Consider the following 25,287-nt stretch of genomic DNA (forward strand, 5'->3'; position numbering starts at 1 on the left):
AATCCCTAAAATCCCCAAAATCGACCTCCAAATTTTTGTTTTTGTTCTAAAATTCGTTCATTTATTTTATGCAATCATTAATCTCACACAAATAATTGTTTATATATATTTTCATATTCATCACCAAAACATATTTTTATAAATGTATATATTATATAACATTAAAAACAATCCTCACAAAAAAAATATCAATTTTATTTTTCATTCAATAAACCCTAAAATCCCGAAAATCCCTTAAGTCCCCAAAATTGACCACTAAATTTTTGTTTTTGTTCTAAAATTCGTTCATTTGTTTTATGCAATCAATAATCTCACACAAATATTGTGTATATATATATTCCTTTTCATAACAAAAAACATATTTTTATAAATATATATATTATATAACATTAAAAACAAAAAAACCCTAAATTTCTAAAATCGAGCTCCAAATTTTATTTTTGTTGTTCAAAAACTCGTTCTTTGATTTATTGCAATGAATAATACTATCAAATATTGTCTGAAAAATCCTAAAAAAGCTACAAAATTAAGAAAAAAAATAAAAAAATTTGGCTTCGGGCTTACCTTGTCTAATTCAATATCAAAATTGAGCCCCAAATCTCTCCATTTCAATGAAATCAGGAGTCTTGAAGTATATGTATCTCTGTGATAATTAAAAACCCCAACTTTTTATCGAAAAAAATTGAAAAACCAGGCCAAAATCAAAGGAATGGTGGATTTTTTATAAAAAGCTCAAGAATACCAAAAAACGTACCAAAAATCGCCAAAATCGATCTAATCTTGGAGTTTTGGATTCAATATTGATAGATTTATAGAAGATTTGAAAATATAGTATAATTATTGAGCCAAACGAAACAAAAAAAAGGCAAAAAAAAACATCAAAAAGCTGCCAAAATGACGGATGACAGGTTCTGCTCAAATAACAGGCACTATTCCAAATAACAACCGTTATTTGCTGTGCGTCGTTATTTCGTTATATTGCTCGATATAACGCCATACCCGACTGGTTTTCACAAAACGGTCGGTTTTGCTAAAATTTCATCGGTTCAAGGCCAAACCGGCCGCTTTTTTAGCCGATTTTTTTCAAGATGCTATGGTTTTTTACTAGTACACTAAACCAGATCTAACCAGAATCGCCACCCCATCGATAGCGAGCTAACCAGCCGGTTCCGACCGGCCAATTTTTCGAACACCGGTCAAAACCATCCTTATACTAACCTTTTTCAAGTAACTCAGCCTAGACTCCCTAAAAAATTTACAAACTCTTTTCTCCCGCATTTCCTTTTATCTTTTCTCACCATTTCTCTGTTGCCCCTCATTCTCTCTCTCCATCGTTCTCTTCCTCTACTCTCACCTTTGTCATCATCTTTTTCTCTACTGTAAAGCCCTTTATTCATTGCGATGATTCTTGGATATGCTAATCCTAATTTGATGTCAATATTGATAAACTTCTATTTTGTTCTTTATTTTGTAGCTTTTTTTTGTAAGTATAACTATCTTTTCAATTTATGTTTACTCAGGTTGCTTTTCTTTTTTAGGATTTCTAAAGAGCACCTTAATTCAACATTTTAAGGTTGCAAGGTTTTCTTTATGGGAGTTTAAAATTACATAATTAGAGATGATAATAGATTCTCATGCCATTATAATAAATTTTTACACCAAAATTACATCTTAAGATAAATTTTGGAGGTGTGCCTTACTTTGATCGTTTAAGGTCTTAATATATATATAGATTCTCATGCCATTATAATAAATTTTTACACCAAAATTACATCTTAAGATGAATTTTAGAGGTGTGCCTTACTTTGATCGTTTAGGGTCTTAATATATATATATATATATATATATATATATATATATATATATAAAATGATTCTATAGGACTTTCTCCCACCCATGTCTGTAGGACCCCAAAAAATCACCATTAAATTTGACATAAATCTATAGTAAAATCGAGTCTCACACCCATGTGATAACTCTTCTAGAGATTCATGCCAACTTTAATGGTGATCTTTTTAAATCCTACACACATAAATGTGGAAAGGTCATATAAAATCATTACTATATATATATATATATATATATATATATATATCTTTCCAACACCTATAGGTGAAATAAATAGTGATTTCGCTTGACCTCATCACTGTCCAAATTTCATCGCACGGTCACGATTGTCTGATAGTGTTTTATTTTTTATTTTTTTTTACAAATCTGAATAACTTGAAATTTGAAAAATATGTACATCTTACTGGAACGCATCTAATTAAAATATAAACAAAATTATCAGTAAAAAATAAATTGATCAAAATACCTCCAAAACTTTTCAGAGGTATTTTGATCATTTTTTCATGTAAAATATTTTTTTTATAATTTTTAAAAATTCTCCTATTTTTAATGAATACACACTATAAATTTCATGTTATTTCGATCTGTAAAAAATAAATAAAAAATGAAACACTATCGAACAATCATGACCGTACGATGAACTTTGAACGGTGATGAGAATAGACGAAATCACTGTTCATTTTCACCTATAAACATTGCGTAGTGTTTTCCTATCTATAAAAAAAAAAGAAAATTAGCACAAATCATCCACCATAAGTTTTTAGGATCCAAAGCTCCCAAAACAACGCAACGACATTGAGTTTAGCGCAAAGCATATAGGACATAACAATATAAGATTTCCAATCACAAGAGTTCAGAAAAAAAAAGGCCTTCATATTGTTTGCTCTTCACTAAGAAGCTCTCAAGTGGTATACGATTTCCCTTGCCCTTCCATTCTACGACCAACCAAATTGGTAGTCAAGGAGATAGACCAGTAACAAGGATAGAGGGTACAGCGCGTATGCTATGAAACATGCCCAAAGAGGAAATGTAGTGCGGAAGCTGCCAACAAGTCCCATAATAAGGACTACTACAAGGATAACAAGCACCTCAGCTGAGAAATCCCACGTCAAGTGCCGTACATAAACGAGGGCTAGGAAGACTGCCAAACATAGGATATTGTTCATCGTCACTGCACCGTATATCTGGAAAACAAAAAAGACAAAGAAAGAACATGGCAAAAAATAAGACTCCACAAACCACTTCAGTTAGTCTATGTACCAAACCATATTCCTTAAGGAGATAACAACATTCTCCAGTAACTTGGGTTTAGATACTTGGCGCTACACAATTCATCAAAGCAAGTACAAGCCTCTTGATGGGTTCAAAACACATTCTAGCTCAGTAAACCAACCTCATCTAGATGGTAGCAGATATTGAGGTACAGAATGGTGCATAAATATCGGGTCAAGGAAGACAATCTGACAATATGTCCATTGGGGTTGGAATACTTGTGAACATTACATAGGAAAGCATATGGCTGAAAAGAGGAGGAAAACTGCCAAGTGAACATTACATAGGAAAGCATATGGCTGAAAAGATGAGGAAAACTGAGAAATGGTACTAAGTTTGAAATATTCCATGGGTGTTAGAAAACCAACTCTAGCGCTAGCTGTCCCATTTTCCGGTGATTGTACAGACTTCCATGTCAAGGAGGTAACCTAGATGGTTTGTAGATAGAATCTTGAAACATAAAATTCAAAGCAATGTAGCCAGAGACAAGGAAAGGTGTACCCTAAAAACGAGATACAACAAGGCATAAACAGCTTAACAAGACTTCTAAAAAGTTTGTGAAGCAGAAAGCTTTTCACAAGAAAAAAGTAAAACTATTGAAACAGGAAAAAGCAATCATTAACGCGCTATATAAAGAAAGAACTGCTTGTGTTTTACCTTTTTTATTGCACAGCCATGAATTTTTTATTTCACTCCAGGAGTCAGCACCCCGGTGTATATAGCACATATCTCATTCTGTACAGTAATCTTAAACTATTACAAATCTATCAGTTAGTGTGTGAATGTATCATTACCAATCCCATATGAAAAACGTATAATATCTCACACAGTCAAATATGCATTCCCATCTTCAAAGAAAACTTAATATTATTCTGAGTAAATTTCTTCTTTTTTTTTTGGAACCCCTATGGCTATTGTGCGGAAGGTGGCAGCAGGTGCAAGCAACTAATCCTGATAGCAATTTTATTTTTTTGTAACATAAACAAGGAATTAGTGTCAAAGGAATTGGGATTCTAAGGTTTAGCAAAGATCCAGAAGGATGGTAGATGCAAGGTTCACTTGACATGTGGGTCAAAAGTACCGCTTTAAAGAAAAATATGAAGGCACTTCACCGAAACACTTCAAATTGGAGACTGCGCTGGTGCTCAACACACGTCCATGACTTCGACTTTTGCAACACCTAGGAACTTATAGGTCATTTGTGACCTGGTATTTGAAAAACTTGGTTATGCATCAAATCCTGGGTATACAAATTCTAGTATTTATAAAACATGGTTTTAAGAACAATGTTGTATGGTAGCTTCTGGATGAACCTAGTATATAACAAATCCCCTATTTGGCTCATCTAAATATAAAACCGAGGTTTGGTAGTTTGCTGTTAAACCAATTTAACCGTTCCTTATATAATTTGATGATTATATGTTAGTACTTCTCCAATTAAAATAATTTATTGGACATAAGCTGTCTATAATATGATTAACAAATCAGCCAGTTCAGATCTTATTTTGTAGAACATTTTATGGCCAGATTTTGTATTATATCCCTTCTCTCTCTCTCTCTCTCTCTCTCTCTCTCTCTCTCTTACCAATTCGAACAAAATCGTATATGAAATATGTAATTCTCAAATAATAATAATTAATTATAAGTAACATGACCAACGAAATATATTCCACTTATCATATTATTATTTATAATATATATTTATTTAATCAAATATTTAAATGATGACTATTCCAACAATAACTATTTTAAACAATAATAATAATACACATAAACATTATATTTATAATAATATCATAATTATGATAATTATATAACGATACAATATTACTTTATATTGTATTTTATTTATATAATATAATTTTTATTTTTATTATATTATAAAAAAAAAAAAAATATATATATATATATATATATATATATATATATATATATATATATATATATATAAAGATAATAAAATAATATTCAAATAAAAACATAATGAAATTATACATTACAAATATAGTATAATGTTGTTTTTTTTTTTTTGGGACAACGTTACATAGGAATAGAACTTGAGACAGTGCTATGAAAATGTTGCTGCTACTGTCTTTACCCAAGCCATTATAGTATTAAACTGTTATATTATAATATAATAATTTTAATATTAAGGTTGCAACCTTAAAATGTAGAATTACGGAAGCACCTCAAAAATCCATCAAAAAACGCTGTTTTAATGTTGAAAAACCTTTTAATTGAACATCTCGACCTCGAGATGTATAAATATGAAAAAAAAAAAGTTTGAGTCCCAGAAATAGTGCTTCTTGCAACACATTATCTAGATCGTTAAGTTTCAAATTTTTCATATGTTTATAGATTTACTTGATTTTAACCATTTTTTTTAGTTTAAAATTTGGAAAAATTACATAAATATCCGTTTTAGTTTCCGTTATTACCAAAATACCGAATACTTTTTGTTATTACTGATATGTCCGTTTTTTGGACTTTATAACAATTTTTTTTAAAAAAGATGAAATTACCCATTTTTGGTTTTTCAAAAACCAAAATTTCGGTTTTTAAAAAACTGAAAATTTTAAATTTTATATCCCTTCGCTCTCTCTCTCTCTCTCTCTCTCTATTGCTAATTCGAACAAAATCGTACATGAAACATGTAATTCTCAAATAATAATAATTAATTATAAGTAACATGACCAACGAAATATATCCACTTTTCATATTATTATTTATAATATATATTTATTTAATCAAAAATTTAAATGATAACTATTCTAGCAATAAATATTTTAAACAATAATAATAGCAATAATAATAATAATACACATAAACATTATATTTATAATAATACCATAATTATGATAATTATATATCGATACAATATTACTTTGTATTGTATTTTATTTATATAATACAATTTTTTTTTTTAGTATATTATAATAAAAATATATATTCTTTCATATTATTATTTTATATAAATATAATACGATGGTAATATATTAAGATAATAATGTATTAAAATAATAAAATAATATTCAAAATAAAAATATAATGAAAATATACGTTACAAATATAGTATAATGTTGTTTTTTGTTTTGGACAAGGTTACATACGAATGGAACATGAGACAGTGCTATGAAAATGCTGCTGCTACTGTCTTGACCCAAGCCATTATAGTATTAAACTGTTATATTATAATATAATAATTTTAATATTAAGGAAAAAGTTTATATAAGATTGCAACCTTAAAATGTAGAATTACTGATGCACCTAAAAAATCCATCGAAAAAAGGTTGTCTTAATGTCGAAAAACACTTTAATTGATCATCTCGACATCGAGATGTATGAATATGAAAAAAAAGTAATTTTGAGTCCTAGAAATAGTGCTTCTTGCAACACATTATCTAGACTGTTAATTTTCAAGATTTTCATATGTTTATAGTCTTACTTGATTTTAACCATTTTTTGAGTTTAAAATTTGAGTAAATTACGTAAATATCCATTTTAGTTTCCGTTATTACCAAAATGCTGAATACTTTCCGTTAATACTGTTATGTCCGTTTTTTGGACTTCATAACAATTTTTTAAAAGAAAGACAAAACTGACCATTTTTTATTTTTCAAAAACTGAAATTTCGGTTATTGAAAAACCAAAAATTTTAAATTTTTGGTTTTTCAAGAACCGAAATTTTTTCTCTCTTGTGGGTCCTCTGCATATTCTCTCTACCTCTCTCTCTCTCTACCACTATCAATTGGGTCAGTGACATCCTCCATTGAACGAAGCCCAAAGTCCATAATCTTCAATGGAGAATCCTCACTCTTGTTCAAGAAAAGGCAATTCTCGGGTTTCATGTCCCGATGGACTATATTTGCTTGGTGAAGGCCCCACAACCCACTCGCGATTTGCCTAATAACAGCTGCTGCTCCTGCCTCTGTGTATCTCGTTTGAGCAACTTTCCGATCAAATAGCTCGCCCCCTAAACAAAGCTCCAAAATCAAATGGACCCCACCTTGATCCTCATAAACATCATATAACTGGATCACATTGGGGTGAGGAGAAACATCTTCAACAATCTTTCCCATGACCAAAATCTCATTTGTGAGCGAAACGTTTGACATCGCATCTTGTTTCCGTCTGCGTAATCCAGAGGTTGCTTTGCAAATCGCGTAGACTGGTATTCTTGGCAGAAGAGAGAGAGAGAATACGCAAAGGACCCACAAGAGAGACTAAAATTTTTTACTCTTAAAAAACCAAAAATTTAAAATTTTTGGTTTTTTGAAAACCAAAATAGGCCAGATTTCGGTTTTCGAAAAAATGAAGTGCGTAGTTTCGTCTTTTTTTAAAAAAAATTGTTATGATGTCCAAAAAACAAATATATCAGTAATAACATAAAGTATTCGGTATTTTGGTAATAATGAAAACTAAAACGGATATTTACGTAGTTTTCCTTAAAATTTTATAATTAGAGATGAAAATATATTTTAAGATAATCCTAAGAAATTTTTACACCAAAATTACATGTTATGATAAAATTCGAAGGTGCGCCTTAATTGGATTGTTGAAGGTTGCAACCTTATGGAAACCACACCCTAATATTAATGATTTTGATGATTTCACAATAAATAATACAATATATATATATATATATATATATATATATATATATATGATAATAATATAATAGTATACATAGAAATATATTTAAATGACCAGTATTCCAATAATAAATAGTTTAAATAATAATAACAATGAAACACAAATATTATAATTATACAATAATATCATAACTATTATAATTATATATTAATACAATATCATTTTTTTAGCATTCATATAATATTATAATGTTAATAACTATTATAACAAATAAATGTAATATTTTAATATAGTTAGACATTAATTTATTAAGATAATAACATAACATTATCATAAAATATAATGATATTATATGTCATAGTTATAGTACATTATTATTATACAGTATTATAACAATACTAATATTAATTATGTTGATGATATTTCATAATAAATGCTAATAATAATAATTAAATATGAATATTTGTAACTATGAGGTCGTGACTGTCAGATCGGTCCAAATTTAATCTGGGCTGATCTAACAGTCAGGACTTCATTTCGTATTTTAATTTTAATATGTTGTCTACAAATCCAAATCACATTAAATTTTACGTGTTTATTCTTTTAATAAAGACACACCTAATAAAAATATTTAAAAAATAATTTGCAATATATAAATTGACTAAAATACCCTCGAAAAGTTTCAAGGGTATGTTGGTCAATTTTATTTTCACGAAATATTTTTTTGATATTTTTATTGGATTCTTCAATTTTTAAAGAACACACACCCAAAATTTCAAGTAATTTGGATTTATAAGAAAATTAAAATTCAAATGCAAAATGCAATCGTGATCATTGAATCAGCCCATATTGTATCTGCGTCGTTGGGCTCATATATAGTTGTAGGCTAGTGGGCCTATGCCATCAATTCCCTATATATATAATCACCAATGACACCTCTAAGTCTAAATGGAGCATTTTGTTTCCAAAAACAAATCCAATGAGGAGATGAACAAGTACTCACCGAAACAACGCAACCATATAATGCAGGAACATCAGTAATAAACATTACGCAGATACAAACATACTCCTAATTCTACTCATTACATAAGTCCATAAAATAATGAAAGTTTTATTTCACAAAAAGAAGAAAATTGAAATTTGAATAAATAAGTGTATCCAAGTAAATCTAAACTACTCTTAAATGCCTACAGGCCCTACACTAACTCAAGATACGTTAATTTCTAGATTAAGACAGTGTTCATTGACAATCCACTTTTTATCTCACTAAAAACGTTACATCAAGACGAGCGACTCCTAAAACACGAAAGTTCAGGTTGGATGTTGAGAGAGACTCACCTCGGAGAATGTTAAAGATGCAGTTCTTTGCTTTTTACGACTGGCAAAAATAAGAGCCGAGACAGCTTCGCTAGAGTTTGTTGCCAAAGGCATTGCGATGAAGGATATAAAGAATGAAGGAATACTTGTTGCAGTAGAAAAATTGCTAACAGCATCTACAAGAGGATCCGCAAAAACAGCTGCAATAACAGTCCCACAAAGTAACAAAAACACTGCTTTCAAGCAAACTGTCCGGGCATTTTCAATACCCTCTACAATCTCATCACTCTCATTATCCAGTCGGTCAAGCTCTTCCTTTGTTTTCTACATAAGAACCATGCACATGGAATATTTTAAGTGACCATCATATGAGTAAGAATGAATAAAGCATATTAATGTGTAACATACCAAATGAAAGTCTGATGTGAACTTTGATGAGTAATGACCAGGATGATCAACAACATTCTTGGCCTCATAAAGCCATTTCGTTATTCCCCTGACAAACTCAGGAAGGTCAATATTACTATCATAAGAGATATCAAAATCAGCCATAACGTTTGCGACATCAACTTCCTCATCCAAATTTATGTTCTCTAATTGAATCCCGATGATGAAAGCCTGAAGTTCACTACAAGATATTTTTCCATTTTTATCCTGATCAATAACATGAAAGAGTCTGCAATCACACAACAATCACACAATAATTAGACACAAGAGTAAAAGACTACCGTCACATATGCGAAGCCATATGAATTTCACAAGCAAAACTAACTTATGAATAGCAGCAATATTTGGTTGCCCATCAGCATCAAAGAGCCTTCCAAGGGCATGTTTCTGCAAAGACTTCAGAATTCCTGATATTATATGTTTATGTTTTGCATATGCAAACCTTCGCTTTTGTATCCAAGGCTCAAAAACCTGTATAAACAGATCAGCAGAAAATAAGCTTTTATATATGTTTCTACCTAAAGCTGAGATATTATGCAAACTAAGAAGCCAATTAGCAAAATACATAACAGACTAACAAAGTTACACGCACGTACCCAGACACACGCACATATATCATGGAATAGTTACCCAAATCCAGTACACTCTCACTTCGCCACCCCTCTGAAAACCAGTGTTAAAAAAGAAGGCAAGTCCGAGTCATTGTAGTAACTCAGGCAAGTTAGCTCAAATCAATGAAATTCTGACAGACTCCTCGAGTCCATAGGAACTCGCTACGTCTGATAATCTAATAAATTAAAACATGCGGTAAAAAATCAAATCACCTTTCTTCCCATTTTTCTTCCACCAAAAGTCCATTTGACTTAAAATTTGAGATTCCCGCATATTGCATCTTCTAGTTATCACATTCAAGAGAAAACTAAAATATCTGATTTCTGAGGTTTTCATTTTCAAACTAGGGTTTCGCAGAAGTTCAAAAACTTGCAATTTCTTTGCAACCCTATGTCTTGGCTGAAGTTTCTTCCTTGAGCCTATTTCTGAGTTCTCACCAAATCAAAGGCCTAATTCCCACAAAAAACCACTCAAAAATCTCAAATTTGTGTGACTTTAAACATTGAAACACTATTTGGCCAAAAATTTCAAGAGGTTGGATCAACTATATCTGAACTCAAATCCCAAATCTAGTTTTGGGGGGTTTCAGTTTGGGGTATTTGAGATTGCAAGCATTGACTCGAACTAGGCATAAAGATTTGAGGATTAGCTTCAAAACTTTGGATAAACGAAGTTGTCTTATTTTCTCAATCTAAATTCATATAAAAGACTTTTTCTACAACTACAAATAGATCTAGTTATATTTTTAGTTAATATTGTATTTTTGTTAAATTCTCTCCAAAAACATAGATTCACTTTCTCATTTACATCTATAGAGGATACCTTTTACATGTCTATAGCTAATTTTTCTTTTTTATAATATTGGTTTTTTTTCCTTTTCTATTTGGTGGCGCTGATAGGATGTTTCTGCTTGTTCTTTTACGCCTCTAGGATGCTTAGAATGTTTTGGTGGATCCTGTAATAAAATTGAGTAAATCAACTTGTCTTAATATTTTGATGCACAAAAAGATATATCTATAGATGTACCTTTCTGTGAGAGATATTTCTATGGATGTAATAACCTAATATTGCCAATGGCCATTTTTTATTTTTTTCAACTTAATGATGCTAATGAGTTGGTCTAAGAAGGGTGATGACCTTAAACTTTCCCTTAACCCATCCAATGCCCAGGTAAAGGGGCATGATTGTGTTAGGTAGGCAGCCATCATAAAATTTTACTAAAGCTCATCATGAATCCTGATAAACGAAAAGGCTAAAATGACGATGATTAATGCTGCAAATGGGATTTCTTTCGATAATTTTTAATGTGTCTAGTAGGCTTAGAATAGTTCTAATATAAATTTTCCTCTAGAGAAACTCCATACTTTAACCTTTTTTTTTTTCAAATTTTAATGCATATGAAAATATTTTAGTTGGGTTTCTATGCCTTTAGCATGCTTGCTTTTGTAGGCTTAGGAGATGCCAATTTTTGGGGTGTGTGTGTGTGTGTGTGTGTGGTGTGTGGGGGAGGGGGGGGGAGGGGTAGGAAGGATCCAACACGACAACATGTGGCACAGCTGGATCAGGGCACGGTTGGGTGAAGTGCACATATTGTGGAAGGAGATGTCAAACAATATTAATTGCCTAAACAACACCTGATCAAATTTCGGGTAATGTAGTCCCTTGTGGAAGTGTGTTTGCAAAAAGCGAAGTAATAGCTATCCAGGCAGTAAAGCGAAAGGAGGTCCAAAGATAAAGGCTGACCAAGGAGATGGGGAGAAAGTATTATGCATCACTTTAGAAGGAAGAGGATGAGATATTTGTGGCCTAACTTGAGCTTACAAAGAGGGCAAATCTAAAAAACATGTATTCTAGATATCAAGCCAGCATGGGTGAGGGGTCCTCAGAAGTTGGAACCAATCATTCAATATCTCCCGAACTAGTAGTACCTGGCAAGGGGGGGTATGCGCCAGGAGTCCCAAGACTCTTCAGGTCTTCCATCTTTGTTGAGAAGCAAAGATCTACTAAGATTTCTCAACCCCAACTTATGTAGCTTGATATAAGCACTCACAACCTACTAAGCCTACTCAAGGTCGAATTAACCCCCTTCTTCGTGGGCCTGAAGCAGCGTAGAGTACATTAAGTCCACATGGGAGAAGGCAAACAAGAAGAAAATATAGAAGGTAAGAGAAAGCTTGTTTTAGGGTATCGCAATCTGATAAAATGCAGCGAATAGCGAATATCATTAGCGGTGGCAATGGGCCATGCGGCCTAGCCCTGCCTGGCCCTTAAAGAGTAGGGTTTGGGTCACAAACTGTGGCTCGAGGGCCGAGCTAGGGCTAGAGCCAGCCCGGTTGCCGACCCTCTTTTTTTCTTTTATTTTTGCTTCATTTGTTTTTAGCCCGGCCCAGCCCTAATAGGGCCAGGGCTAGGCTTAGGTCAGCCCTATGGGAAAAAGGGTCAAGTCAGGGCCACTACCAAGGTTGGCCCGGCCAATTGCCACCCCTAAACATAATCAATTGAATATGCACTATAACAAACGCCGGGCCATGATTCAAGGGCCAACTGCACATGAGCTTCCAAGCCCTTGCTTAGGTGAGGTGGTGGCTCAGGTTGATCTACTTCCTGATGAGCATAAGGCCATGTGGCGAATGACTAGGTCTCGATTATATCAAATGGTTGGAAGGATGGGAAAGTTTTTTTTTTTTATTAAGTGAAAGGATGGGAAAGTTAGACTACTATTTATCTTTTGGTGTATTGGAAGCTATGTTTGTTGCGTTTATTTAAGATGCTTGATAATGTAGTGGAAGAGGTTGTAGGGGAGAATGTAGTTTCAAGTGGTTACATATAATGCAAAGAACTACTTGATGTAGAAATATATACCTCTTTTGGTTTTAAAATTTTCTTATTAAATTTAGGGATATATTTATTTCTTAGGGTTTTCAAGTTTTTTAAGGGATTCAAGTATTTTTTATTATTTTAAGGATTTTACAATTGTTTAATAGTAGTTAGAACGCCTATGGAAGTATTTGTTTTATCAGGGATAAAACTGTCATTATGAATTTTGTTTTAATTAGGACTTGTATTTCAATTAGAATTAGGATTTCTTGGGCTCTAAGTCTTTTATTATAAATAGGGGTCTATATAGGGGATTTAGAATGGAGATTTGAGTTATGGTTTAGAAATATTGTTTTCTTGAATTCGTTTGAATTCTGTAGACACATGGAAGCTAGGTTTATTAGCTTCCTTTAATTTTCTAACCAATAGATTATTTGATTTTCTTCCCTGTGAAATTCTTTCTACATCAATGGTATTAGAGCAGAGGATCTGTGATCAACAAGGGCAAAAATTTTCAATCAAGGCTAGTAGTTGTGATTTCGGTTAATCGATGGTAGTAATAAGGGGTTAAGGAAGAGGAGCTCTCATAGATCTACTGTGCGCACAGATGAAAAGATCGAACATCTCAAAAGGCGGCTTTGGCAGCTTGCACAACAACTCGCGGCCATCACTCATGGGCTAGGCAGTTATCTTTTCCTTAAAGAAGATGTGGAGAGTACATCCCTCTTCACTATAGTGCTTCGCATGAGGAGATGAGTGAAGAGGAAAGTAATAACCTAGATGTGGGGGGCATCACTCTAGGGTTTTCGATTTGAAGGTGGACATTTGACAAGCATAATTTGACTACAACCTTGGGAGAGGTAATCTCGTTGCTTGTGAGTACAATTTGGTTCATGATAGTGAGGAGGCCGACCATGAAGAAGAATCTTTATTTTCATCAAATTGTTTCCAAAATCAGCAGGTTGTAGATTGGTATTCGCCACCAATCTTTGGCGTATGCTCAAATAAAGATAACCTCATAGGAAAGCCGATCTACGATGATGAACAAGATCTCGTGGTTGACCTGATCTTTGACGGAAAAAAAAGATGAAGGGCTTTCAAGGAGAATCTTGGTGAAGTTCTTCGTTTAACCATTGAATCCAGTGACAATCTCGAAGATGCTCCCTTTGATCTGTTCTAGGGCTGAGCCAAGACTATTTTAGTAGGGTTTTATGGCTGAATTTTTCAATTTCAGCAACTTTATGTGACTGAACTGAGCATACATTCATCAATATATAATGACCCTTTCTACGAGGGTTTCTCAATAAGTGTTTATGAATGTGCCCATTGATTTCAAAGCCCTAGTCTCAACGCATCATCCTCGTTTAAGTTAGGCTAATAGCCATAGGTCCAAGATTCGAAGAATAATGTTCAGGGGAAGAAGGTTGTGGCCATAGTTGTTGGAGATGCCTAAGATTCTGAATCGTTTTAGGGATCGGAATTGTGAAATCGTGTTTGGATAGAGGATTCATGTTTTCATAATCAACATCTGTACAAGAGGAATTATGGGAAACATGATTCCCACTTTATAGGAATCAAGATTCGACCCAAATGGATTCGAGATCCCTACATATACGGAATTGAGATTCTGTTCTCTTTGGAATAGAGTTTATGACCTATTTGGAATCGACTCTCATGAAATCAAGATTCTTTCATATATGGAATCTAAGTTCTAATATCTTTGGAATTGAGTTTTTGATTTGATGCTTCGCATAGGTTCTGAATTGTTTATTTTTGTAGTTAATATGTATATATTTGTATGTGGAATCCAGATTCAACAAATTTAAAATCGCGATCAACAATTACATGATCGATAATCAATAAATGTCAGAAAAGATATAAAGTGTTGGAATCGAGATTCCTAAAATAAGGAATTGAGATTTCTGACTTCATGAAAATGGATTCCATGAAGATTCCTTGTTAGAATCATAGAATCGGGATTCCGAATCAGAATCGCGACCTTGCATGGGAGATTCCGATAACTATTGTTGTGGCTCTAACCCAAGATTCAGTTTAGTTTACTTCAAAACTTGTCCTCAATCTACAAGTTTTCTCCAACCAGGGGAGTCTGATGCAAGACAAGATGCCTCTTATTTTTTACTAATTTAACTTTTCTTTTAAGCAATGTGGGAGACACATAAAAGGCATTGCGACACCCCTTACTTGCATAACATCGCAACTAGGATCCTAATTAAAACTTGTTCCACAATTAGGTGCGACAGAAACTATAGTACATTCCAGTGGATCCACAAACCAAGGAGAAACAGGTTCAAAACATAGTTGTTGGAAACATCTCAGACTCCAAATCGTTTGTAGGAATCGACATCGCAGAATCGACAGGCTAGAAGATTCATGTTTTCAGAATTGATGTCCATACAAGGGGACACTCGGGAAATGGGATTTCCATTTTATAGGAATCGCGTTTCGACCCAAATGGAATTGAGATCCCTACATGATGGAATCGAGATTCCAACCTATTTGGAATTGACCCATATGGAAATGAGAATCCTTCACATATGGAATCGCGATTCCAACATCTTTGGAATCAAGTTTTTGATATATTTGGAACCAAGATTCATACCAATTTGGAATCGAGAATCATATCAAATTGGAATCACGTTTCAACCTATATGGCAATCAAGACTTAAAGAAGGTTTCTGTAGATCATCATCAGAGCCTTTTTTCGAACTAAATGGGGTCAGCTACACAAATCTTAATCTGCTATTATGCTCTATTAAGGGCTCTATCTTTAGTGAGACCATAAGTCCCTATATCTTTTTTTTTTTTGATAATGTTAACTTCGTATTACTGTAAGAGAGAGTACAAGTGAAGGGGGAAAGAGAGGACCTCTAGTACCCACAAGGCGGGTACCTCGGTCAAAAAATAGGTCCGAGGGCCCTATACAAAAAACCGGCCCTGTCTTGCAAGATTACAAAAATAAGAGTGTAGCAAAAGAGGCTTATAAGAGACCCGAGTATAATAAAAAGAAAAGGTACCTATAGTCCTGGGAAGCCTCTGTGGTCCAGAGCAAAAAAGGAGATGGACCGGTCGAGGTCTTCCACACTTGCCTGTGCTCCGTCTTTAGCAAGAAGATCAGTGAGCTCGTTCAATGTCCGCCAAGTATGCCTCCATAAGACGTTTATATCCCTGCATATATGGTTCATTTCATCAATGTATGGTTGATTTCATCAGAAATAATGAAGAGGTACCAAGGAGAAGGGGAGATGTCTGCTACCCAAGAGATGATGTTTTGGGCATCTCCTTCCACCACCAAGAGTTGGACCACCAAGAGTTGGCCTCACGAGGGGCTGAATCTTTTACGACCCAGCAGGAGAGCCAACGCTTCAGCGAACTGGGAATCTCCATGTCCCACATTTTTCGAGTAGGTGAGGAAAATTTTGCTGTTGTGATCATGAAATACCCCTCCTGCTCCTAATGGCCCTAGGTTTCCCAGTGAACAACCATCAAAGTTGAGTTTGATGGCGTTAACTGGAGGGGCTACCCAGTTGTGAGGCCTTTGTTTCTTGCGAGGTTGGAGGTTCAAAATATTGTCCCACTGACTGAGAAAGGTGTTAGCAAGGATCCCTACAAAATTCTTGTGAGATGAAGCCCAAAAGGTTACTAAGGATGTAACCTTCTGAAATAGCACTGAAACTTCCCTTTTGTAGCCTTGGAAAACCCTCTCATTCCTCTCTACTCCTATTATGACTAAACTTGCATTTCATATACTCTGTCTTAGCCCGGTTAATTTTAAAACCTCTAAATTCTATAGCATACCTCCAAAGTTCTAATTTTGTGTTGACGACGTTTCGAGTCTCGTTCGCGAACAACATACACCACGGTACCTCATCTTGTAGGTGCCTAGTTAAGTCGTTCATAATTAAGATAAAGAGGTATGGGCTCAATGTTGACCCATGATGTAGACATATTATCACTGAAATGTCAGTCATCTTTCCGCTAGTTGTTTGCGCACTAGTTAGCGCTTCCCCATACACATCTCTCACTAAGTCAATAAAGTGTCTGGAGACCTCTTTCTTTTCTAACACCCACCAAATCAAATCTCGAGGTACTCTATCATAAGCTTTTTCTAGATTAAGAAACATTGTGGAGGTCTTTTCCCTTTGCCCTAAACTTCCTAAGTAGGAAAATATCCTCAGTTATTGATCACCTCGGCATAAAACTGAATTGGTTTTCTTGTACACTTGTTTTGTGTCTTAGTCGTTGCTCAATCACTCTCTCCCACAGCATCGTAGTGTGGCTCATAAGTTTGATCCCTCGATAGTTTGCACAATTCTGTGTCTCATTTGTTCTTATAAATAGGTACCAAATGCTTTTTCTCCATCCATCTGACATTTTCTTTGTTTTCAACATCTTGTTGAACAACTTCGTCAGCTAATTAATGCCAATCTCCCTCATGCACTTCCACACCTTTATCGGGATACCATCTAACTCTAAAACCCTTCCTATCTTCATCATTTTCAATCATCTTTCACTTCTGATATCCTAATCCTGCGAATGTATCTATGACCTCCGCCTTCATTTATGCCAATGGTTCCCTCTACCGCTATGTTCCTATTATGTTCTTCATTTAATAATTTTTTAAAATAAACTCTCCACCTTTTGTTGACCTCTTCATCCTTCACCAAGACCCTTTGATCATCACTGTTAATGCATTTAATAAGGTCTAGATCCCTACACTTTTTCTCTCTTATTTTTGCTAATAGAAGACATCTTTTTCACCTTTTCTTGTGATCAGTTTACTGCATAGATATGCCTTAAGTTTAGCATTTCTCTTAGCATTTTTATATTTCTTCTAAGTTTTGATCATTTCTATTACATTTCCAAGTTTTATAACATAATCATTTTTTAGTAATAGCCTTTTGAACCTTATCACTCAACCATCACGTTTCCCTATCAGAATTTTTATTCCTTTTAGGATATATTCGATAGCACTCTAATATCCTGATATTTTTGAATTATTATGAGATCTAATATAATTCTGATTAGAGAACTTTGTGGACCCTGTTTGATAGGGTCGAATCAAATATTTTCAACTTCACAAAACTGGCTCATATTTGAATCCCCAAAAATTCAACTCTGACTTGAATTTTTGAAGATGCCAAAAAGTTTTCACGAGGCATTCTATTTCTACTGTCAAAATTTTTTGCCCTCCTCCCTCTCTTTTCCGCACCCAACCTCCTCCCCTACTATCTCTTTCTCTCTCTTCTATCCTTCCCTTTTGGTCTTCATGTATCCTTCATTCACCAGTGTCCCATCTTTCTCTCCCTCCCTCCCTCTCTCTCTCTCTCTCTCCCCCCCCTCCACCCCACTCTCTAGTAAGCCTTTGTAAACCTCCAAGTTGAGAGCTCCCATGGCTTCTTCTTACACTACCGCTTTCTCTCTTGCTTCATCTTCTTCCCCATTACATCTTCATCATCATGATGAAGAAGTAGCCACCATTATCTCTCAGTTTCAACAATATTTTCAGATAGACATAGTACATCCAAATCCATTTGTATTCTCTCTCTCTCTCCCAACAACTTGTATTCTCTCTCTAGCCCAATCCATTTGTCCTCTATGCTCCTAAACTCTCACACTATTGTTGTTCCATCAGAGAATCACAAATGGTTCACCCTCCTCCTGATCTTGTAACATTTAATGGCATAGTGGATTCACCCAAAACCTGTCTTAACAAGAAGGCCAGAGTCATGGAGATTCAAGTCCAGTTTCATATAGAGAGAGTCGAGAGTGCTCTTCATCGAAAGCTTGCTTGTGTATTTCTCTTCAAAACACGAGTTTACCAAATCAATGGCTTCCTGCAAAGTTGCAGAGATTGCTGCCAACTGCAACTATTCTTTGCAGAGAGAGTTTCGGGAGAAATAGGGTGGCTTGAGAGAGAAGGGGTGGCTTGAGAGAGAAGATAAATAGTGGAAAACCAACTCCAATTTCGATGATATCCCTTTCCATTTACCCAACAAAACTTTTACCATACTTGCCTTCTTTATAGCTATGGGGACTAGATCCTCAGTATATCTGAGCCAATCCTCACTTTGCTTGCCTTCTTCATGGCCATGGCCAGAGTGAAATTAAAGAGAGAAAGACAAGGAGTGGTGTGATGACATGGTCAGAGAAAAATTTGAGAGAGAAAGGCAGGGTGAGGTGTGATGACATTGCTTATACGTTTTCTTTTCTTTTTTTTGGTATAACCGACAATCAAGCATGTGCAGAAAAATACACATCAGTATAATATTTATATATGGTAGTGGCTTTGTACAGATTTTTATAATTCGAATATTCAAATTCTATTTTGTCAAACTGACCCTTAGTTTCTCCTCAAACTTATTTTGCCACTTTCTTAATACCATCAGTCATCTCATTCCACATAATATTGACCTCGTGTTTAGAGTTCTATTTTCTCTTTTTAACTAACTTATCCCTTAATAAGCATATTTTTTCATTTTATTTTATTTTTTGTATTTTCAGAAGGGTTTCATAGATATGAAGTCAATATTGAGGTACTGATTATTGCGCCTCAGACACAGTATCAGAAGTAAGGTCAGTTAATAGACACTTGTAGTCCACCAGGGAAATTGTCTACAAAAGATACAAATTATCTCATGTATTTTTTAAATTTGATTTTGATTTCATTATTATAGTTCAAAATAGAACTTTGTCTGTGCCACGATGTTGTCCGTGTTGTAGTTTGTTGTCATTTTTCATTTGGTATCAAAAAGAAGATTGCATCTTGTAACTTGAGATTGGGTATAGAGTTTGAGTAATTTGATGCTTTGACATCGTAAACATCAGTTCTCAAAAAAAAAAAATGCTTTATTGTAAACATCAGTTCTCCAAAAATAAAAAGTAAAAAAGAGTAGAAATCCCATACATAGAATAAGGGTGAAGATGTAGAGTATTTATTTTTTTATGCTCGAAGGACCAAGTTCTCTACATTTTAATGATCCAAGACCCTAGTTATACATGCCATTGTTACTTGCAAAAGATATTAGAATCATACATGTGGAGTACGTCTTAACTCTTAACATTTGCATTTCAAAGTTGATCCGTATTTGTTTTTTTTTTTTTTTTTGAGAGAAGTTAACTGTTTCATTGAAGAAAAAAGAGTTTGTACAAGTGTTGGGTCTAGCGTCCCTTACAAAAATTGGGAGCTACCAGGACCCTAACGGGCAAGGTAATCCCTTTACAAAAGTCATAAAAGAGTTAAATGCTTGTGTCAACAATGAGTTGGCTAAGAAAAATGGTGGAAGGGTTTATATAGCACCCTATTTACAACGTAAAGTGAGTAGAGCACAAAAAAGGAGAGAAGCCCAGCTAGCTTAAGAAGGTCGAAAATTGTTTGTAAGATTGGCTCCATCATTGGCCATGAGATCTGCGAGTGCATTGGACGTCCTGAATGTATGCCTCCATGAGACGCTGATACCCCTGCAAATGAATTCAATCTCATCAAAGATTGGCAGTAGATACCAGAGTGGTAAAGACTTTTCGGATGCCCAAGACATGATGTTGTATGAGTCCCCTTCAACTATCATGTGGGATCCCCAAGATGGGTTGAAGTGCTTGAGCCCTATCAACAGTGGCTTTGTTTTAGCATGTTGTGAGTCAATATAGCCAAGGGATTCAGCGTACGTGAGCAGAATATTCCTTTCATGGTCTCGGAATACACCCCCAGCCCCGGCTCGCCCTGGGTTACCCCTTGAGCAACCATCGAAATTGAGTTTGATAGTTCCTTTCGGGTGTGGTTGCCAATTGTTGGATTTTTGAGATTTCTTTGGCTGATGAAAGAGGATAGTACCCGATTGGCTAAGAAAAACGTTTGTAGGTGTACCTGCAAAGACTTTGTGGTTGGTCGCCCAAAAGGTTACCAAGGTCTTAATCTTGTGAAGGGGTGCAAGCAGTTGTTGATAATGTCCCTGGAATATCCTATTGTTCCTGTCTATCCAATTGACCCAATTGAGCACAGCTGTGGCAGCTTTCATATGATTTTTCCAGCTTTAGGCCAGGGCTTGGCGAAATCTGTGGATAGGAGGGAAGGAACCATGGGTGGAGTAGCCCATTCAAGGCCAAAGAGACGTAAAAGTCTACTCCAAAGTTATCTCGCCTGTTCACAATGAATGAAGAGATGAGCGTAAGATTCCTCCTCGTTTTGACACATAATACATCTGTTTGGGGTATGAATTCCCCTCTTTTGTAGTTGGTCCACAGTTAACGCTGACTGTGATCAAGCTATCCAATTGAAGGTCTGGACCCTTGGGGGTGCAATAGAAGACCCGACTTTGGCTAGCATCAAGGAAGGGGTGAAAGGCAGAGTGGGAGATTGAATGAGCCTCTTATAAAATGAGGCTACTGTGAAGCACCCAAAGGGAGAGACAGTCCACACCATAGAGTCGTTCCCACTGATAGGAATGTAACAGGCATGCAAGGCTGCTAGAAGTTGGGTAAAAGTGGAAAATTCAAAGTTGATTCGTGTTACAAATACTTCTGCAATGCATTCATCATACTATTATTTGGAGCACCTATGCACCATGGGAAGCAATGTTCTCCAATCGGGTCCAAATAACTGAAATCAAAATCCAGAAATATTAAAGGTGAGATTCCACATCCAATGAATAAAATTTTGTGCACCTACGAACATCAGTACTTGATTTCTTGGAATTAGGACCTAGAAAAAATTAGGATCGAGATTCTATGAATGTGGAAGCGAGATTCTATGTTGATTGAGTCGCAGTTTCTTGCACCTATGCATCAAGGTACTTGATGCTATGGATCTTGGATTTATAGCAAAAAAATGGAGTTCATTATATGTAGAATCGGTAATTAACAAATGTGAAATCAAGATTCAATAAATGTTGGGATCGAGATTTGGAAAAAATTGGAATTAAGATTCCTAAATAAGGAACCAAGATTCATGACTTCAAGGAAATAGGATATGTGAAGATTCCTCATCAGAATCACCAAATCGAGATTCCAAAGCGAAATCGTGACCTGACAGAGATATTCCAGTAACTATGGTTCCAAATGATAGAATTCACATTGTACATTCCAGTGGATCCACAAACCAAGGAGGAACAAGTTTGAAATAATAGGATTCACAAACTTGTCTAAGTGCACTCCAATATAAAGTAAAGGAAGATGCAACTAAGAAGGGAAGTGAATGATTATAATCCAATCAATATGGACTACATACTTAGGGGCAAAGAATGGTTAGTGGAACAAGGAGAACCAATCATCAACAAGAAGGTCCTCAAAGAACAAATTGATTTAGAGCCAGTGGTGGAGCAATAAGAGTGAAGCGTCAATGAGACTCAAATAATTTCATTGAGTCTATACCACAAGATTCATTTTACATAGAGGTTTTCTATAGTAATCTGGTTTCATCCTATTTTTTTAGGCTATTTTGGCTTACTAGCCCAACTCGGATCAGACTTAGCAAGTCCCAGCTTAACTTGATGATATGACTCGCTCCGGGTCCCTGGCGAGTCCTAGAGTGAGTCTAAAGTTTTTCAAAGAAGAGATTGATTCAACTGAAAGTAAATAAGTTTGGGATCAGCACGATTTATATAAAGATAGGATGGCAATTGGTTGCAAATGGGTTCTTAACAAGAAGTTAAAGGCAAATGGTCACATTGTTAACTTTTAAATTAGGTTAGCAGCAAGGGGCTTCACCTAAAGAACGCAAATCGACTATGTTGATATTTATTCTCTTGTTGCCAAATTTATATACATTCGAGCAGTAATAGTAATTGTCACTTAATATTCCTTAGAACCTTACTAAATGAATGTAAACATGCAATTTTGAAATTGGAAATCAAAAGAAACCACACAAGTAAATTTACAATTTATTCATTGTAGGCAGATGACATATTATTGGCTAGAAATGCTTAGGAATGATAGAAACGACAGAACCATGGCTTTCTTCTCAGTTGAAAGAGGTGGCAATGGAGAATTCTACGCTGTAAATAAAAAAATTTATTAATTACTGAAAATTCTACTTACAATTGCCACAAATATAATAAATTCAGCCTAATATAATCTAGGATCTTTTATAAACTTATTGCCGAAGTAAACTTCATTCAACTAAATACAATAGTGAGACCATAGTTACCGGAATCTCTCAACCGACCTCACGTTTCCGGTTCCGAAACCCGATTCCGCGTTTCCGTTAAGGAATCTCCATGGAAACCGTTTTTTGGAACCAAGGAAACTCGATTCCCTAATTTCGGAATCTCGATTAGAAACATCTTTAGAAACGTGTTTTCGGAACCAAGGAAACTCATTCCTCAATTTCGGAATCTCGATTCAATACATCTTTAGAAACCATTTATCGGAACCAAGGAAACTCGATTCCTTAATTTCAGAATCTCTATCAAAAACATCTTTGAAAACTTGAACCCATTAATTGTGGGTAAACGTTCCCAAATATATCGAATTTGGATTCTAGAGAGGATTAAATCATGTTTCCATGTCAATTGGAGTAGAAATCTTCCTTCGAATGCTTCTAGTAGTTGCAGGGTTTCATTATTATACTTGTGCCACCCTGCATGGCCTTTGCTTTAAATTTAAAATATAATTGATAAATACAACACATACAATTAAAAGTAAAAGCATGGCGTAGACATACTCCTATTTTGTCTTTATAATAATGAAGTCAAAATCACAATTTAGGAATACTTGCCTTTTGTTTATAATGACAATAGTCAACACAATCACTTTAAAATTCAGGAAACCTTCTAATAAGAGACATCCAATATAGGTTCTAAAGTTGATCAGGCTCAAGATGTGCTTGTGGCTTCCTTCTCCATAAAAATAAAATCTTGATTCCCGGTAAGGGTCGTCAAACGCATCCCATAGTCCATAGTATTGTAAATCTCAATCTCAAACTGGCATGGATCTTTGATTTACATACTTTAAAAACTTGACTCCAAATACGATAGAATCACGATTCAAAACAACATATCTATGTTCCACATATGTCAGAAACTCGATTCCATACATGTCAAAAACTCGATTCTGCATATTAAAGAATCTTGAGTCCTGGAGTTGTCGATTCTAGGGGTGGGAGGATGGAATCTCGATTCCATAGGTGGATGAGACTTGAATCTATTTCGATAAAACCACGATTCTCAAAAACTTGGAATCTCGTTCCTAACGATTCCTATTGTACGGACAACGATTCCTAAGACAAGAATCTTCTAGCCGGCCGCCATTCCATTTCTTAAAACAATTCGGGTTCCCAGGCGTTTCCAACAACTATGATTAAGACTTTAAGAAGACAAAATAAGACAAAAACAACAACAAATAAAACTAAATAAATAGGAGAAGACTTACTGACTTTACCTAGAATTACCCTCCAGGGCCTAGCACTGAATCCACTAATATGAAACTAAGAAGCACCTCCAGGACTTTCTTATTGAAACTTGTGGGGCAAGAGAGCTAGGGTCACAATTAGGGTTTCACTAGGAACCCTTTTTCTACCTTGGGGCATGCCACAACTAGCACCTCCCCTTAAACTCAGAGGGCTGAGCACTCTTTTTCTCTCTCTTTAACATTGAGCATACCACCCTAGACACTTATGGATGGTGGCATGGCCCTATTAGAGAAAGAAATAGAGAGAGAGAGAGAGATGAGAGGGGCATGGAGGGGGGAGAGAGAGAGAGAGAGAGAGAGGTCAAATCTACTAAAATAAGGTAGAGACCCCCCCTATTTATAGGCCTCAAGGGCTAGGAGTCCAGTCCTATTTGGAGTTTAACATTATCTAGAATTTTATTAGGTCATTTATGACGTGAGAGAGAAGAATTCATCTGAGCATTCATCTCCAAGTTCAGCCATTATGATCTAGAGTGAATCTATACGAACCTTATCCCCTGAGATTTGACCCATATCCACTTCTAATCTATCTAGGACTATGACCAGACAATTCTTATCCTCTAAAATTATCTAGAACAATCTAGGATAATCTAGAAATCCTATTCTCTCACAAAGAGATACTTACAAATTCAAATTAATTCAAACTTGGTCAAAGACAACTAGATAATTAGAAAATCACCAAGATAATCTTTTAAAGAATATTTTTCAATCAAATAATATTTCACTAAGAAAATATTCACATCATAATATATATGTGCCACTTAAAAATGGGCCATCCCAAAGAGAGGGACATGTGGCTCCTAGTGGCCCTCACGTGACGTCCCCTAGTGGGCCCCACACGTGTCGGGCTGGGCCCATAGCCCTCCACGTGTGCCCCACCAATCTTTTGAAAATTTCCCGAATGGCCCCATAATTTTCAAATTCCAGAAATACCTTTTCAGGGTTTTTACATATTTTAAA

General features: G+C 34.9%; 1 protein-coding gene across 2 annotated transcripts in view; it reads right to left on the reverse strand.

Annotated features, from left to right (window-relative positions):
* Positions 1-2,648: 2,648 nt before the first annotated feature.
* Positions 2,649-25,287, reverse strand: part of LOC18442228 (sodium/calcium exchanger NCL2) — a 38,859-nt gene continuing 16,220 nt past the window's right edge. For both annotated transcript variants that reach the window (XM_006852451.4, XM_088867614.1), the window contains 4 exons: positions 9,803-9,948; positions 9,439-9,706; positions 9,052-9,354; positions 2,649-3,032 (listed from right to left, as the gene is read on the reverse strand). In XM_006852451.4, coding sequence (XP_006852513.2) covers positions 2,784-3,032; positions 9,052-9,354; positions 9,439-9,706; positions 9,803-9,948 — 966 coding nt within the window. In that variant the 3' untranslated portion in view covers positions 2,649-2,783. The remainder of the gene's footprint in view (positions 3,033-9,051; positions 9,355-9,438; positions 9,707-9,802; positions 9,949-25,287) is intronic.

Source organism: Amborella trichopoda, chromosome 1, assembly GCF_054954075.1.
Source record: "Amborella trichopoda isolate Santa Cruz 75 chromosome 1, AtrichopodaSantaCruz75HAP2 v2.0, whole genome shotgun sequence".
In the NCBI taxonomy this organism is placed as follows: domain Eukaryota; kingdom Viridiplantae; phylum Streptophyta; class Magnoliopsida; order Amborellales; family Amborellaceae; genus Amborella; species Amborella trichopoda.